Genomic DNA, 15449 nt, shown 5'->3' on the forward strand with positions numbered 1-15449 from the left:
ATGAAATAAAGGAAATCATAAATCAGTTTCCATAAACACACAGTTCTCAGTAAGGAAATCATAAAGCAGCAGCTCTCTACTGTTTACACTGAAACAACATGTTCAGATAATTACTTACTCTGGAGAAGAGTCTGGGGTGAGACTGGACATGTCCTCCTGCGTGGGAACTGTGGACGCAAGTAGAGGTCAAAGGTCACAGAGTTAGGTCAACCTCCTGTGATCGACACTGTCGTCTTCATTAAGTACAAAAAGGCGTATTTGTAGAGAAGCTGGTCGTACAGATACGGTTGTTTTTTCACTACATGCTGTTTCAGATTCAATAAAAAATATAATCAGTCAGTTTAAATGAGATTATTCTCAGATTATTGGTTTGTCTGGAGTGATTTAATGCAACTATCAAAGTAGCTATGGGAGGCAAAAAACAGAAAGAAAAAAGGGTCAATTTTCCACTTCCTGTAATGAGATAGTTATCTTGTGTGTGACGTGGCCAGAGGCGGCTGTTTGTCATGATAACGCTGCGGCAGATAAACCGGCAGCTAAACGCAGCCATTAGGAGCAAAGAGATGATCTGTGTTGGTTCCCCTGAGCTACCAGGATGCAGTTTGATGCATAAACACTCTCCGCTGAATCGATTATCACACAGATAAGAATGAGATCATATCCATAAGGCTCTGATGTGAATAAATCCTCCCCCTCCCACGCTACCTTGCATTTTCCTGCGGTGGAAGCGCGGCGAGCCCAGGAAGCTGTTCTTGATGGAGTTGAGGCGCGTCCTCCAGGGCATGCCCCCGATGGAGGGGCTGGGCGGCGGCGTCGGGCTGGGCGTGCCAGCCGGGCTGTCCTTGGGCGTGTGCACCGGGGTGCCTTTGGGGGTGGGGAGAGGACTCCCTCTGGGGGAGGGGTGGGGGGTCACCTGCGTGATGGGGACAGATTTGCCGTTGTGGTCAGGGTGGAGGTGGTGGCGGCGTAGGGGCGACATAGGAGGCACGGGGGACAGAGGGATGGAGAGCTTGGGGGGGACGGTGAGAGGCGGGTGGCGTCTCACCCGGGGGCTGTTGGGGATGCAGGGAGCCAGAGGCTGGCAGGGTGTGGAAGGCTCAGATTTGGGGGTGTTGGGGGTCTGGGCTGTGTTGGGGAGCGGGTTGGACCTGGTGGTCTGCAGGGGCTTCTCAGACATTTTGGGCTTGGCGGGGAGGGTCTGCGTGCGGGGGTGCATGAGGGGGGACCCCATCTTTGGCTGGTAGGAGTTGGGCGTGCGGGGCCCCACCCCGTTAAGGCGGACCTCGGGGGAGTGGGTGGGGCTGCAGTTGGGGGACTGACACAGGTCGGGGGACTGGGGCGGGATGAAAAACCGCCGGGTGGGCTGTGATTGGTCATGCACCGTTTGACATGACAGCAGAGTCAGCCAATGAGAAAGCCAGAGGAACACCATAGCCCAATAAAGGTTCATTCCCAATAAAAAAAAACAAAAAAAAAAAACACACCAGGAAATAAAAAAGGAGCGTGGCAGATGAGTTGAGAGGTGGAGGCAGGCAGGAAGTGGTGAGAGTGCAAGAAAGAAAGAAAACAGAACATGCGATTAGCACAGTGATTAGCCAATCAGGAGGCAGCAGTGAAGCATTCATGACGCATTAACAGTAGGGATGCACCGAGATCAAAACTGCTGACCTGAAACTGGATTTCCTGTCACTCTGAAAAACATTGACCAGTGTTGATTCAGACTGTTTGATGTTCTGCTTCCACACGTTTTATTCTCTTTGAAATATTGTCACTTGAAAAAAAGCACATTTTTCTGACATTTGACATTTATCACCTCCTACCTCCTCCTTTTATTTGTTGTTGTTGTTTTGTCTGTTTGTTGGAGGATAACTTTACTGTGTGTCAACAAATTTCAGTTTTAAACACTTGTAGTATTGAGAACAACTTTATTATCCTTTAAGTCTTCATCAGTGTGAAGAATGGAGAGCTGAGTATGTAAAACTTGGTTTCTGTTCTGGTCTCTCAGTAAAGTTGTTCTTTATACTACAAGTGTTGTTGGATTTTTGACCTTTATCAGACTGCTTTCCCTCCACGTTGGAAGCAGGTGAAGTTGTGCTGGGAACCTTCACTCAGCTTCAACAAATTTCAGTAAAAGTTGGTGGAAAGTTTGATCATAGGTTAAGGAAGGAGTGAATCTTTTTTGGAGCCCATCTATAAAGTTTTCTGAACATTTCTTAAGATTATTTGTAAGGACATTGTTACATGATTTTTGTAAATATTTCTTGAACCATGGCAGATTTGGATCCAGATGCAGATACAACGTTTGGAGGATTGTGCAGCATCGTCATAAATACATATGTCTGCATTCTAGTTTATATTCCTCCGACTGAAAGTCGTGTCTGACAAACCATTAAACTCCCTAAAATTAGTTTTCCTGTTGTCAGTGAGATCGTTTTCTCTTTGACAGACTTTGAGTCCATTTTTTATGTGATTGGATGTTTTAACTTCGTCTGCCGGTGTCAGTTTTTGTTCATAATCAAATTCTCCGTGATGATTGGTGCAGTTTATTTGTTGCTTTTAGCCGTCGAGTCTCAGTGTCTGTTTTTTTAAGTTTCCACCAGGAGTCATGAAAGTCAGAATACATTTGGTCAATTAGTGATTGAGCTTATTGTTGTTTAGGGTCTAGCAGAGTGATTACTGTCCTCATACATCGGTGCATCCCTAAATACCAGCAAGTGAACCAGCTTGAAAGCTAACAGATTTAGCTTCACCCTCCACCTGGGAAAGTGGCCAGAGTGTGTGCATGCATACTGTCGTAGTGCTGATGCACGATGCTGTGGAATGAATGACCAGGTAACTGATACGACAGGTCAGAGCAGCGTGAACCCACAGCGGAACAAACCCAGTCCGTCTGTTCTCATGACAGCGTTATGGAGCATGTGTGAAACTCTGATGTTATTTAAAAGAACAGGAGAGGTGTGTGTGTGTGTCTGTGTGGTAACAATGGAATTTCTCACCAAATAACACAATAGGCCTCATGCATGAACCACTTGTATGCAATATTTCCTCTTGGTTCAAACTAAATGTACAGATTCTGCTTTTACACATGGATATAAAAACACTTGTATGACTTAAGAGGTAAAACATCTTCAGTGCAACACATACTGGCTGTCATATGATACCTGCGGTAGACACAAAGCCTTTATTCAGACATGAGATGTCTTCAAACCGGGGATAATATGTGATGAAAATGCTGCTTTTATGATGAGCTGACACACACATAGAAGGCTGGAAAACACCACGGTATCCTGACGCGTGTAATCGTTGGATGACACAGCCAGTGTGTGATACAATTTGGATTTTAAACATGTTGCCAAAATCCACTAAAATGAAAATCAGCCCCTTGAAACCTCCAGTGTTTCTACTCGTTTGTAATTTCCTTTATTTATAGGCTTATAGCAGAGTCATATAGTGTTTTTAGGGAATGTAACTAGTACTATACAGGTTTTAGGAGACTTTCTTTTGGAAGGAATGACCATTTATAGTAAATAGTTGTACAGTTAGATTTGTTGGAAAAGGCTGTTTGCTGTGTGAAGGAACACACACGGTCGATAAATCTTAGTTGAAAATCAACAATATGAAATACCGCATGAGGAGGAGGAGGAGGAGGTCGGGGGTGATGGAGGGAGCTGCGGCAGCAAAACTGTGTTGGCAAGAGCACAAATCAGCTGAGCGTATTGTGACATTGTCCGGTTAAAATATCCGCAGTGAACACCCGCATGAACGTGATTGGATGTTAGCAGCCACAAGCTGTTGGATGAGAAGCGTACAGCTGAAACGAGTGTCGTTTCAGCTTCATTAAAAGTTAACTTTGTGATGTTTTATGACATGAACGGATAGAGGAGACGGTCTGTGTTCCAGGGATATAAGAACCATGTTGATGGGACGTTCTGAGCCTTAGTGATGTCAAAACATGTATCGATAGTGTCAAACAAACAAAATACAGAAACGTCTTCTTGTTCTGGATCAGCCGGCAAGACATGAACACATTCACAGTACAAGTTGTGATGTCACAGGTGACATTTTTTTATGAATGAAGCTGTCAGAATGTGCAGCTTTAACTTTAAGAGTTTGTCTTTGGACGCTTGTTCGAACAAATCTCACAGAACAAAGTCAGGAGGTTTCAGGAAGAAAACAAAACAGTTATTTCATGAAGCTCGATGATTTTTGTTAATTGCTTTTTAAACACTTCATACTGAATCAGGAGCTAAAGACTAAAATCTGCCTCCTCTTCAGTTTGCATTCAGATAAGGAGAATATAATGTGCCTTGAAGAACAGAACAATGAGATTCATTATGAAATAAAGTTTCTGCGTGCCTGTGCAAGATTGCAAATGTTTAATGATACATAACCGGTGTCCTTGCTGAGGGTTAGCTTTTAAAAAATGCATGGCTTTACTGAAAAATAATAAAAAAAGCCACACATGGAAGCTGCAGCCAACCTCTCTGCTTCGCCTCTGCAGCAGCAGGTTTTCAGGCGTTTTTTCTCTGAGAGTGATGGATCGATTCTTCAGCTAATCTGCGGCTGCATGAGAATCTGTTGTGTGTGTGTGTGGAGGCATTAATCACCGGATCTCATCTGGAGTTTGGCCTCCGATGGATCTGGTCCCACTTCATCTAAAGCTGTGTGAGGTATACAGTATAGCCTGACTTAAAAGCCGTTCACGGCGAGGTCGAATCACAACCTTGATGAGAAGAGGAGGTTCATTTTCTGGTTCTCTGAGCATTTACATTTTCATATTTTATAATCATATAACGTTGGTGTGGAAGGGCTTTAAGTCACATGACATAAGTCATGAAAGTGTAATCAGTGAGCCCTTACCACAGATATAATTAACTTTATGATCAATGTCAAAATAAAAGCAAAAGGGAAGCTGTTAAACCTTCAATAACTGATCTGTGTCTGTTTGCCGTTTGGTGTTGAGCAGGTAGTGTACAGCGACTTTTTACAGCTTTTTCTCTGAAAACGACGCTATGAGACGCTGAGAGTGAACCAGAACAGTAAAGTTGCAGCCGGACAGATAAACAATGAGCTGAAACTCACTATAAAGCCAATACAGTCATTTGAAAGTTGGTAAAACTGATATTCAGTGATAACAAAGTTCCCACCTGCCAGAAATGTGGATTAATCCGCTGCTGAAAATAGTCCCCAAGCAAACAAGAGAACTATTTCCTCTTGTATGACAGTGACCAGCTGTTTTAGAGAATTACTGAACCTTTCTTAAAAATGAAACTATATATTTGTGAGTTTTACTTCATTTCAGGAAGAACCAAATAGGTTTGGAGCAGAGAAGGAAGTCAGAAATGTTGGTTTTGGTCTTTTCATGGCATTTGTTAATAAGAAAAGTATAAAAAAACACAAGCTTAATCCTTCAAGTGATTTACATTTTGGTGCATCTATTTCCTCTCTAATATCTCCTACTTTTAATTCCTTTATTTCCCAAACAGCTTATCAACAGAACTATAATAAACCCCCCAGATAACATAACTCCTCCATGAACTCTCAGTGTCCGGCTCTACTGTACGTCACACAGGTTTATGATGAAGTGTGCAGTGGTGTGTATGAGCCGCTGATGAGAGGCTGGAGGTGAATGGATTATCTTGTGTGTGTGAGCGTGAACAACATACCAGCAGAGCCAGTGGGTGAGGTTGCATTGTGGGAAACCAATGAGTGCGTGGGAGGGACGGACACTTACCCTGGGACTGCTGAGAGGACTGGTGGACAGACCGGAGGACGCTCCGCTGATCGACCGCGATCTACAACACACACAAAGTACAATCAATATCCAGAAAAGTGCAGTGGATGAAACAACAACTTCTCTACACAACAGCAAACACACACACACACACAAACACACACACACACACACACACACACACACAACACGTTACTGTACAAAAGCCTGAAAGCTCTTTGTGTAGTTGTTTTTGGAAAAACCATTTCAACTTTAGTCTGACGGAGATTTGATCTCAGGCGGATAAAAAGTGGAGGAAAGTGACTCAAACGAGGACGGATCACCAGCAGAAAACTCATTTCTATAGCTGCTGTGGCCCCGCGGATTTCACAAACTCTTTTATTACTTTGTTGTTGTGCAGAACATCCCTGATCTGTTCCTCTCACTTTCACTCCTGGAGTATAAACTGTATGTCCTTTTTTCCTGCATCTGTGTTCAAAAAGCTGCTGAATCTTCCTGATGTGACATATATGTGATGTTTTTACTGCAGTAGAGTAACCATTACTTTCAAGATCGATTGTTTTGTCTATAAAAAGACAGAAAATAGTGAAAGATGTCAACTACAAACCCCACAGCTCAAGGTGACGTCTTTAAATGTCTTGTTTTGTTGGAACATATTAAGTTTATTCTCATATATGGTGAAGAAAAGCTTCAAATACTCACATATGAGAAGCTGGAAATGTACTAAAATTATAATTCTTACTGTGTTTTTGTTTATATTTGTTGTTTAATGTTCATGTTTATTGCTTTTTCTGTTGACATCTGGACCACATTGAATTCCTCGTACTTGCTACTTGGTGCATGAATATGATTCTGAATTGATTATCCAAATAGTTGCCAGTTAATTTTCTTGCAATCAACAAATTAATGGACCAATCTTTGCAGCTATAATTTTGACCTCCTTAATATTGGCCTCACATCACATCTGAAGTCTGGAAGCTCAGAATAAATCAAACCCAGTCAGACGTACTGAGGTCAGAAACTCCACAGGGTGCCTTTAAATCCCCGTTTCTGCCAGATGTTAAGAAATCTTCTGGTCCAGAAGGTTAGTCTGGTTAGTTTCTAAATGTTAACTCCATTCCCGCTGAATGACCTCAAATATCACTGCGGTAATGAAGGCACAGACATGTTGGTTTGTCCAACAAGTTCTTCACTGTTGTTTTTGAAGTCTCCTCGGCGGCATTCACACCAAATCAGGTGGTCCCATTCATTTGAAAGGGGGTAGTGCAGCTGGAAAGTTGAATCAGAGTCAACTTTTGGAGAAACGCAACCCGACGTCACTGCGGCTGAAGGCTGCGGTGGCCAATCACAGCGGGAGATCAGACTGACAAGAGTTGTAAACTCTGTCATGAGGGAGGACAAAGACGTTACTGGGACGAGGGAGGGACATTTCTCTTTGCTTGATAACGTTAGTAAAGTTAGACTTTGCTGTCGGCTTCCTGACTCATTTTAAAAAAGCAGAGAGAAAAGAGAGAGAGAGAGCAGCTGTGGTCAAGCGAGCTAGAGAGTGAATGAAGAGAGGGAGTGCTGGTAGCGAGGAAGCCAGTGAATCAGATCAATAAAACATTATTTACTGATTGTTTCACAGCGGTTACGTTGCAGAGCACAAATAAACACGCCCACACCCCCCCAGCACACCTCCGCTCAACCCTGCGGTTTAACGCCGCACCGCCTGATTTGGTGTGAATGCAGCCTAACAGATGCACTAATAAGATAAACTAACATTTAGCAGGTTTCATCTGAAGTGCAGATGAAGCTTCAGAGGACTGGCTGTATAAAGTTCGTCCAATATTCTTGTGTATTTGTTTTTTTATTAAAGTATTGATCTTGTGTTCATTTTTTTAAAATATAATGTATTTATTGTGGATCATTTTAAGAAGGCACATCCAGTCATCTGACCGGCATCGACAGTTTGTTTTCTCAGATTTAGTTCTCTCCTCATGTTGTTACATGTTGTCTATCATCTCTTGGTTGTGTAACTGACCACCGAAGCTTTGAAGCTGTTTGTATCCACGGTTTGTAGAGGATGTTCGCTTGTGAGTAACTTCCTGCTTCTAAGTGAGTGTGTTAAGAAAATCTGCTCACTTTGACACAAGGAGTGAGTCCTGTTAACATTCACTCAAACACTCAAACATGAAGAACATCATCGGTTTGAGTCGATATCTATAAATACTTCAAACACATCACATCACTCACACACACACACACACACACACACACACACACACACACACACACACACACACTGCACTTTTACCAGAAACCATACAGGCCCGCTGATGTCTTAGAAGACTTTGGAATTTAATTGCCCATAGACAATTTGGCTTTGTTGGAGGTGAAAAATGAAAACAATAAATCATAATTAAAGATGCTTGAAGACACACACACACACACACACACACACACACACACACACACACACACACACAAGATGACATCACTGCTGTTACCAGTTAGAGCTTTCTTTGTGGTTTTGTTCTCTCTAATATTATTTCCATTATTACTATTATTGCTTATTTTCTTCTTTTTTTCCTCGTCTTTCTCCCAGTAACTTACCATGACGTAGTTATGAAGACATAATTTGTTCTATTGAATGTTACAACTAACAAAAATGATGAGGGATACGCTACATAAGCCGTGTTACAGTTTAATCAGCCTGCAGTTATTGTTTATCATATTTGAATTTGATTTTAATCTTTCTTTTCCTACATGCATGAGGCTGATTCTCCTGCTGGTGGCAAAATAAATTACTAACTAACTAAAGCAGCTTCATGAAATTTACATGACTTCATCCACTCATCACTCAAATGTCAGTTATGTTTTGTGTATAATTTGTTCTAAATTGCTTTACAATATTTTAAAACTTGGGTGAGAAGTAGTTTCTTCTATTTTGAAACTTGAATAATAGTTGAGCACATGACAAACAAACATTTTTCCTCCTTTAGACTCGATGTTGATATGGATTAAATTCATCATGCAGGTTTTGTAATTTGTAATTTTGTTTTTTTATTATTGTGTCTGTGTTGATGACTTCCTCACAGGAAGCTACAAACAATAAAGTTACGTGAATCTATATTAAACACTATCTTATGAGTAAAACTGAAGCTAATTTAGTCAAATGTTGAACTGAATGAATTAATAATATTAATATTTTAATATTTTGGGAAATGTATTTATTTGCTTTTTTTGCAGCGAGTTAGATGAGAAGATTGACATCAACCTCATGTCTCTAAGTTAAAGTACGATCAGGGAAGCAACTAGCTTGGCTTAGCTTAGCTTAGCTTAGCTTAGCTTAGCTTAGCATAAAGACTGGAAGCAGGGGGAAACAGCTAGCCTGGCTCTGTAGAAAGCTCAAAAATACATGTCTAAAGCTCAACAATTAATATATTGTTTCTTGCTTTTTTAGTCCATAAAACAAACAGTTTTACAGGAGTTATGAGCTGGAACAATTTCCTGACTCCATGGAGTCTTCGCTCCGTTGCCTAGCAACCTCACAGTGATGAAACGATGCTGAGAAACTAGGACAGAGCCAAGTTAGCGGTTTCCCCCCCCTGCTTCCAGTGTTTCCAGGCTAAGCTAATCGCCTCCAGGCTCCAGCTTCATAAGGAACAGACAGATATGAGAGCGGTATCGATTTTTTTTCCTCATCTCATAAAGTTAAGACTTTAATAGAAGCGCAACGGATGAATAAAGACGTCTATGTGAAGTCTGACTATTAGAGAGATCTGAGCTATAATCAAAGTCTATCTTTGTGAAACCGGCCCCGGTTGTTTCTGTTATTTCCCTCCAGTCTCTCTCCTCTCTTTCATCTCTGTACGTTCATAAAGTAGACCGCGGGATGAAAGTGAAAGTTTTAGCTGAAACTATTTCAACTCACAAGTCTATACATCACTTTTTTGCCGCCTCGGCCGCAATCGCATCTCATCACGTCTTTCCATTGACCTTCAATATTAACATGTTGCGTGTGAATAATTCCCAAAATGTCAAACTATTCCTTTAAAATGTAAAATTTGAGGAATCTAAGAGTGAATTCTGAACTACTGCTAAACATTTTTCATCACCGTCAATAACTAACAAGCTGGCCGGAGTCTAATTACATTTAATCTGTTGATCATCCTGTGAGTCATACAGACTGTTATCAGCTGTGTTAACTGATATCCAGGAAGTGCTGAATGTCTGCCAGCACGGTGCTCGATTAACGACGGCGAGCAGACTCTCCACACCGTCAGGCACTTCAGAGAGGAGCTTCTATTAACATGCAACTCATTAACCGTGACACCCATCCAGTCCACAATCAGGACGGCTGGTGTGCCGGCTACTCTTTGAATCCTGAAAATTAATTAATGGCTGTTGATGTGTGTGTGAGAGAGAGAGCGAGCGACGGGAACGCAACAAGCTTCAGTTTATGGATCTGCGCAATTAGATGATGAGCGAGATAAAGGACTATTCAGTGGGAGTGAAAGCCTTATTTCCATCTCCTGTATGTGCTCCATCTGCATTCCTGGCAATTAATTTATGCTAATCTCCACAAAGGCTTCCGATCCAACGACAAACCGTGTTTCCCCCCCCGACATAAGGTCAGCCACACAACGAGGCAGGAGATGCCACAGATGATGAAAATGACACACACATATATACACACACACAGAGGCGATGAGGAGTGAAGGTAGGTGGAAGGAAGCATGAGAAAAGTTGACCTAAAAATTCTCTTCGCCCCGGGGGGGGGGATGAGGGAGTAACGTCAAAGAGGAAGTGGGTGCAAAAGGGAAAAGTGTTCTATTTTTCTGATTTCACAGAGAAGAGAATATTCAGCTCTTTCTCTCACAGCAAAAACACACTGATACAGTCATGACTTTGTTGTCAGTGATACTGCCTACATTACCTTTAGTAATATTTGGATCTAATCTGATGCTGATACTTGACACACCAGCAGGTTTTTCTTGCTCAGAAGTGACACAGATCAGTATTAAAAAGGACTAAACAGGTAAAAAACGATTCCAGGTCTGAATTTTGAAGCTGTATCCACTGATGTTTGTTGTCCATTTTGGAGCAGATGAACTCAGCAACAACAGTTCTTGTGGTTGATGTGTTGCCTGCGTGTTTTAGGTTGATATATGGTCGAGGGAGAGACAATGGATGACGGCGCATTGTTTTTCAGACAGTCTCTCCTGGAAGCCAATCATTTAGTTGCGCTCATAATGTTCACGTGAAAAGTTACAGAAATAGTTGTGTGAAGAATGTAAAAGCAGAGCTAGAGAGAGAAGTTCAAACCCTGACAGCTGGCCAATCACTACTGTTGGCTCGTCTGTGTCAGACGGGGGGGGTGGGGGGGGGGGCTTTCTGAAGTTATCTGACCATCCGACAAGCTGTTCTGAAGGAGTACAGCAGCCCCGTTAAACATCCAGCAGACACAGAGCAACCTGTCATCCTTTCAGCTCTGTTTCCGTCTCTACAAGCTCCTGAGTCTCTTTAGATGCTTGATGTTCCACTTTCTTCTCCAGCTCGGCTCTTAACTGTGTCTGTCTGCTGTTTGCTGCTGGACAGGAAGTGTACCACAAAACCAAAACTAGGAGCTAAAAGAGGCTAAAAAAGCTCTGAATTGCTGCAGAGTTAGCGACAATTTTAAGCAGGTCCGTCAGTAGACAGAACCGACACATCGCTCTGCAGCGCTCTATGACTGATGTTAAAATGTCTACTGAGGTAAAAAATGTGAAAGACTCGGTCACTAAAAATACTGTCGGCAGCATTTGAGGCCGATTTGTAGACTGAAATGTTCCACCTGAGATGCGTTTTTGTCACTTGATGGTATGTCAAGTATCCAAATGAAGTAGGACTCTACACTGTAACAGATCATCTTCATCTTATCCAGTTATTTTAGTTTGTTTGTTCCATTATTGAGTTTTATTTCCGAACTGAAGTGAAACATCATTTCAACGTGTTTTTAATACAAATGAAATTGTTTCAAGAACTTTCCAGAATATTTTTCATTAAAATAATGCAGCAATTTTTGTCTTATTTTGTTGTATGAGTCACACTCATTTCAAGTTAAACCAGTTAAAATCATTTTACTGAACTGGCAGATTTTGGAGATTTTTGCAGTGTCATGATGTGATGTGCAGCTTATTCCATTTATTTCTTTTTTATATTCTTTAATTTAGTTCTAATAAATCTAAACATGTAAAAGACAGATTTCTATAAGCGTATGTTAACAGATTCTAGTTCTAATAAAACAGAAAGTTTTAGTGAACATGCTACATCAAAAAAATGAATGACAAAGACGTGTAAGAAACATTAGCAACCACTGAAAGCTTAAGAAAGAAACTAATTAATGGGTGTTAAAAAACAAAGGAAACAAAGTGGAGTGGACACTACATACGAACAGAGGAAAGAAGACGAAACGGAAGAGACCAATACCTTTCTTCCTTGCTGCAGTTAGCGTTTGTGATATCCAAGCTTTTACTGAAAACAGATTTGCTAAAAAGGGGGCAGACAGAAAATCAAGAGACAGACAGAAAAGGCAGTCACATAAGGGGAATCCCTAATGTACAGCATGCAAAAAAACAAAACTAAAGCTCAAATTTTGCACCGTGAAATAACAAAAAAAATCACCATGAAAAAAAAAAAAAAAGGAGCAACAAAACAAAACATGCACAGATCGAGAAATAAGAAGACAAAAAACCAGAAGGAGAAACACATTCATGGATCATGCTGGAGTCAGTGGGACATTTAACACATCTCCTTACTGTAAAGAAACAATTTCTGTCTGTTTTCATCTCCCGGAGTTTGTTTATACGGTCAAATGTTCGGTTTTAACGTCTCTGCTGAACCAGTCGTCGGTGAGGAGAGACTCTCAGACACATAATAACAGCGCAGCAGCTGAACAGGCTTTTACTGCTGTTACACCTGCTGCACTGTGACAATAACAAATCAGGTAACTCCTGCTGGGTGATCCTGATCTGAGAGCGCCGTGTCAGAGCGGAGACATAACGGTGAACGCTCAGATTGTGTTTGAGAGGCTGTGAAAAGGTTTGACAATCAGGAGGCTCAGCGTGTATCAACTCAGCTTTGACTACAGTCACAATAAATGTTCGCTCTTGGTCTAAATTTGCTTTCAGACGTAGCGATTCCTGCTGCGGTCTCCATTTTTTTTTGCCCCAAAATGGAAACAAGAGCACGTCACAGATTTAGCAGTGAACTTCTTCAACACTGTTGGACTCAAGATGGACAGTTAATAAATAAAAAAAAAAGATTAAAATCGATGCAGCAGAAACAAAGATATCCTTGTCAAAACCTGATGCCTACATTACCCACAATGCAATTGGAGATTGTGGTGTGTTATGCTAGTAGCTAATGGTTTTGTTTGCATTATCTCCTGCTAACTTACCACCAAACGTTATATTTCTTTAGCTTTAAACAAAAAACTGCAATTTAGTTGATATTTGAAGACATAAAAGTTCCATCTTATTACTGTTAAAACTGTTTTAGTTCATAACCTTTATCTGTTTCATGTCAGTTGTTTTCTGAACACACAAACGTTCGGTCTGTGTGTGTGTGTTGACTATTTTCTCTCTAACTGGAAGCCTCAGGTCCAGATTAAATGACTCACAAATGATTTTTACAGTGAAATGACTCAGTCTCACTTTGGAGGGTTTAAATGATGAAGATGAAGCACGTCAGAGCAGATTTATAGCTGCTGACTTGAGTGAATCTTGAGTGTGTTTATCCTTAAAATATATATATATATAAATGGTTCAATTGGGTTCATATTTTTGGATAAACGTCACTAAAAAATTTTTAAATCCTCTTCTGAAAAAACTCTCCTTTCATCATTAAACTCTGGATCTAAATCTACTTCAAACTGAACTTTCTTCATCATAAATTTGCAGCGTGTTGGATCAAAGCAGCTCCCGGAGGTGGTGGAAGGTATAAATGATTTTTTTTTTGGGAAAGATTTCAGTCTGGTTTTTATAAATATTGCAGCACTCTGATCGCCCTTCTCAGAGAAACTAATGATGTCCAAATGAAGGTCCAAATGAATGCAAAGCGTTCAGTTTTAACGCTGTTTAACCTCAACAGAACTCTTCATGTTTCTCAAACTGACAGAAATATGTGCTCCACCCGTCGGAGGAAACAGAATCAATAACGTCTCTCGAATCTCCTCTTAAAACAGATTTCTGTTGATTTGCTTTTATGTGATGTGATCCTTTTATCTTTTCATCTTTTGTTAATCTTTAATGCTTTTGTTTATCTTTTATTTAGTATTTACTGCATTGCTTTACGTCACTCCGCTTTACTTTGATACAATTCTTGTTCCACATTGTTTTCTTGCTTTACTGTCTGTCGAAATACTTTGAAAAACTCCTTTTTCAAAGTTTATATAGTATAAATACACTTTATATATTTGATTATTATCTTGTGGACAGATCTCAGATATACATTAAACCAAAACCGTTCAGTTTCACATCTGCTAAAGATTTAAATGACTCAACACAAATCTCATGTTTTAATTTAGTAAAAATGCACAATACTGCTGATAATAAATGAAGCCTTTCTGTTTCTGTCATGGCATTAGATTTATACATTTAATGAACAGTTTTTAAATTGACCACATGATAATATTCATAGATTATATCCTATTTACTTCCTTAGTAAAAACAAGAGGCCTTAAAGGGATTTCATATCCTCATACTTGCATGTTTTTTAAAATTTTTTGAAACTCTCAGGCAGCCTTAATGTTCCATTTATTCAGTGAGTTATTAAAAACCAACATGTAGAAGCTTTGAAGTTTGCTAAACTTCGATCACAGTGTGCGTCATGCTTTCATTGTTTGTTAAAATGCACATCGTCTGTTTGTTGGTTTCTTTTAACTACAACTAGGATTTTTCTCTCATCCTGATCAATTAGTTTTAGTTGCCTCAGCGTAACCAAACCTTAGCGGTCAGACCGAGCGGCGACATACAGCCACTTGAGGCTCCAAAAGCGAGTCAATCCCCCATAGACCCCCATGTTAAAATACCAAACTTTACAGCAGAAATAAACATGTTTACAGTCTGGTACAAAAAACAGTTTTGATCTCTGTTGCTAATTTTCCTTTTCATCACTACTGTGCAGGCGGTGAATTTTTCATATAACTCACCTGTTTAAATGTTATTAAAGCTTAAAGTTATGCATAATTAAGGGTGTGGCTGCTTTGAGTGAAAGTTGCTACCACAACGACAACATTAGTTAGGTAACGTAACCATGGCGTAACTCCAGTATAGCCGTAGCCGTCGCTATTCAGTTTGTTTTCAGTTCATGAAAGTTAATTGTAACATTTTGGTCGCTTAAAAAGTCTTGTTGAGTGTTTGGTTTTACCAAAAGATCCTCTAAGGAGTCAGATGTTCAGTTTTTTCTGGTAAGTACATTTTGTTTTAATGGATTTAAGCCTGTTTATTGCTAGTGAAAATTAGCATTAGCATTAGCATTATCACAGTTAACCATAGACTGTAAATGGACTGTGCTAACCAAGCTAGCTGCTAGCCGCTAGCATTAGGGTCAGCTCCACCCTCTTGTCCAAATATGGTCACTTCTGGCTCCAAAAATCCAAGATGGAAACGGTCAAAATGTAAACTCGAGGCTTCAAAATGGGAGTCAACAAACTATCAGGTGATATCATGAAGGCTACATCCATTATTTT

At 40.5% G+C, this 15449-nt stretch overlaps 1 protein-coding gene across 13 annotated transcripts in view; it reads right to left on the reverse strand.

Moving 5' to 3' along the window:
• LOC137184574 (serine/threonine-protein kinase BRSK2-like) overlaps positions 1-15449 on the reverse strand; it is a 140651-nt gene that overhangs the window by 11878 nt on the left and 113324 nt on the right. For 5 of the 13 annotated variants that reach the window (XM_067592485.1, XM_067592919.1, XM_067592409.1 and 2 more), the window contains exons 13-16: positions 12188-12247; positions 5735-5795; positions 706-1363; positions 119-167 (exon numbers count right to left, since the gene is read on the reverse strand). In XM_067592485.1, coding sequence (XP_067448586.1) covers positions 119-167; positions 706-1363; positions 5735-5795; positions 12188-12247 — 828 coding nt within the window. The remainder of the gene's footprint in view (positions 1-118; positions 168-705; positions 1364-5734; positions 5796-12187; positions 12248-15449) is intronic. The other 8 variants (XM_067593085.1, XM_067593001.1, XM_067593406.1 and 5 more) reach the window with 3 other exon arrangements.

The sequence above is a fragment of the Thunnus thynnus genome, chromosome 1 (assembly GCF_963924715.1).
Source record: "Thunnus thynnus chromosome 1, fThuThy2.1, whole genome shotgun sequence".
NCBI classification, from domain to species: Eukaryota; Metazoa; Chordata; class Actinopteri; order Scombriformes; family Scombridae; genus Thunnus; species Thunnus thynnus.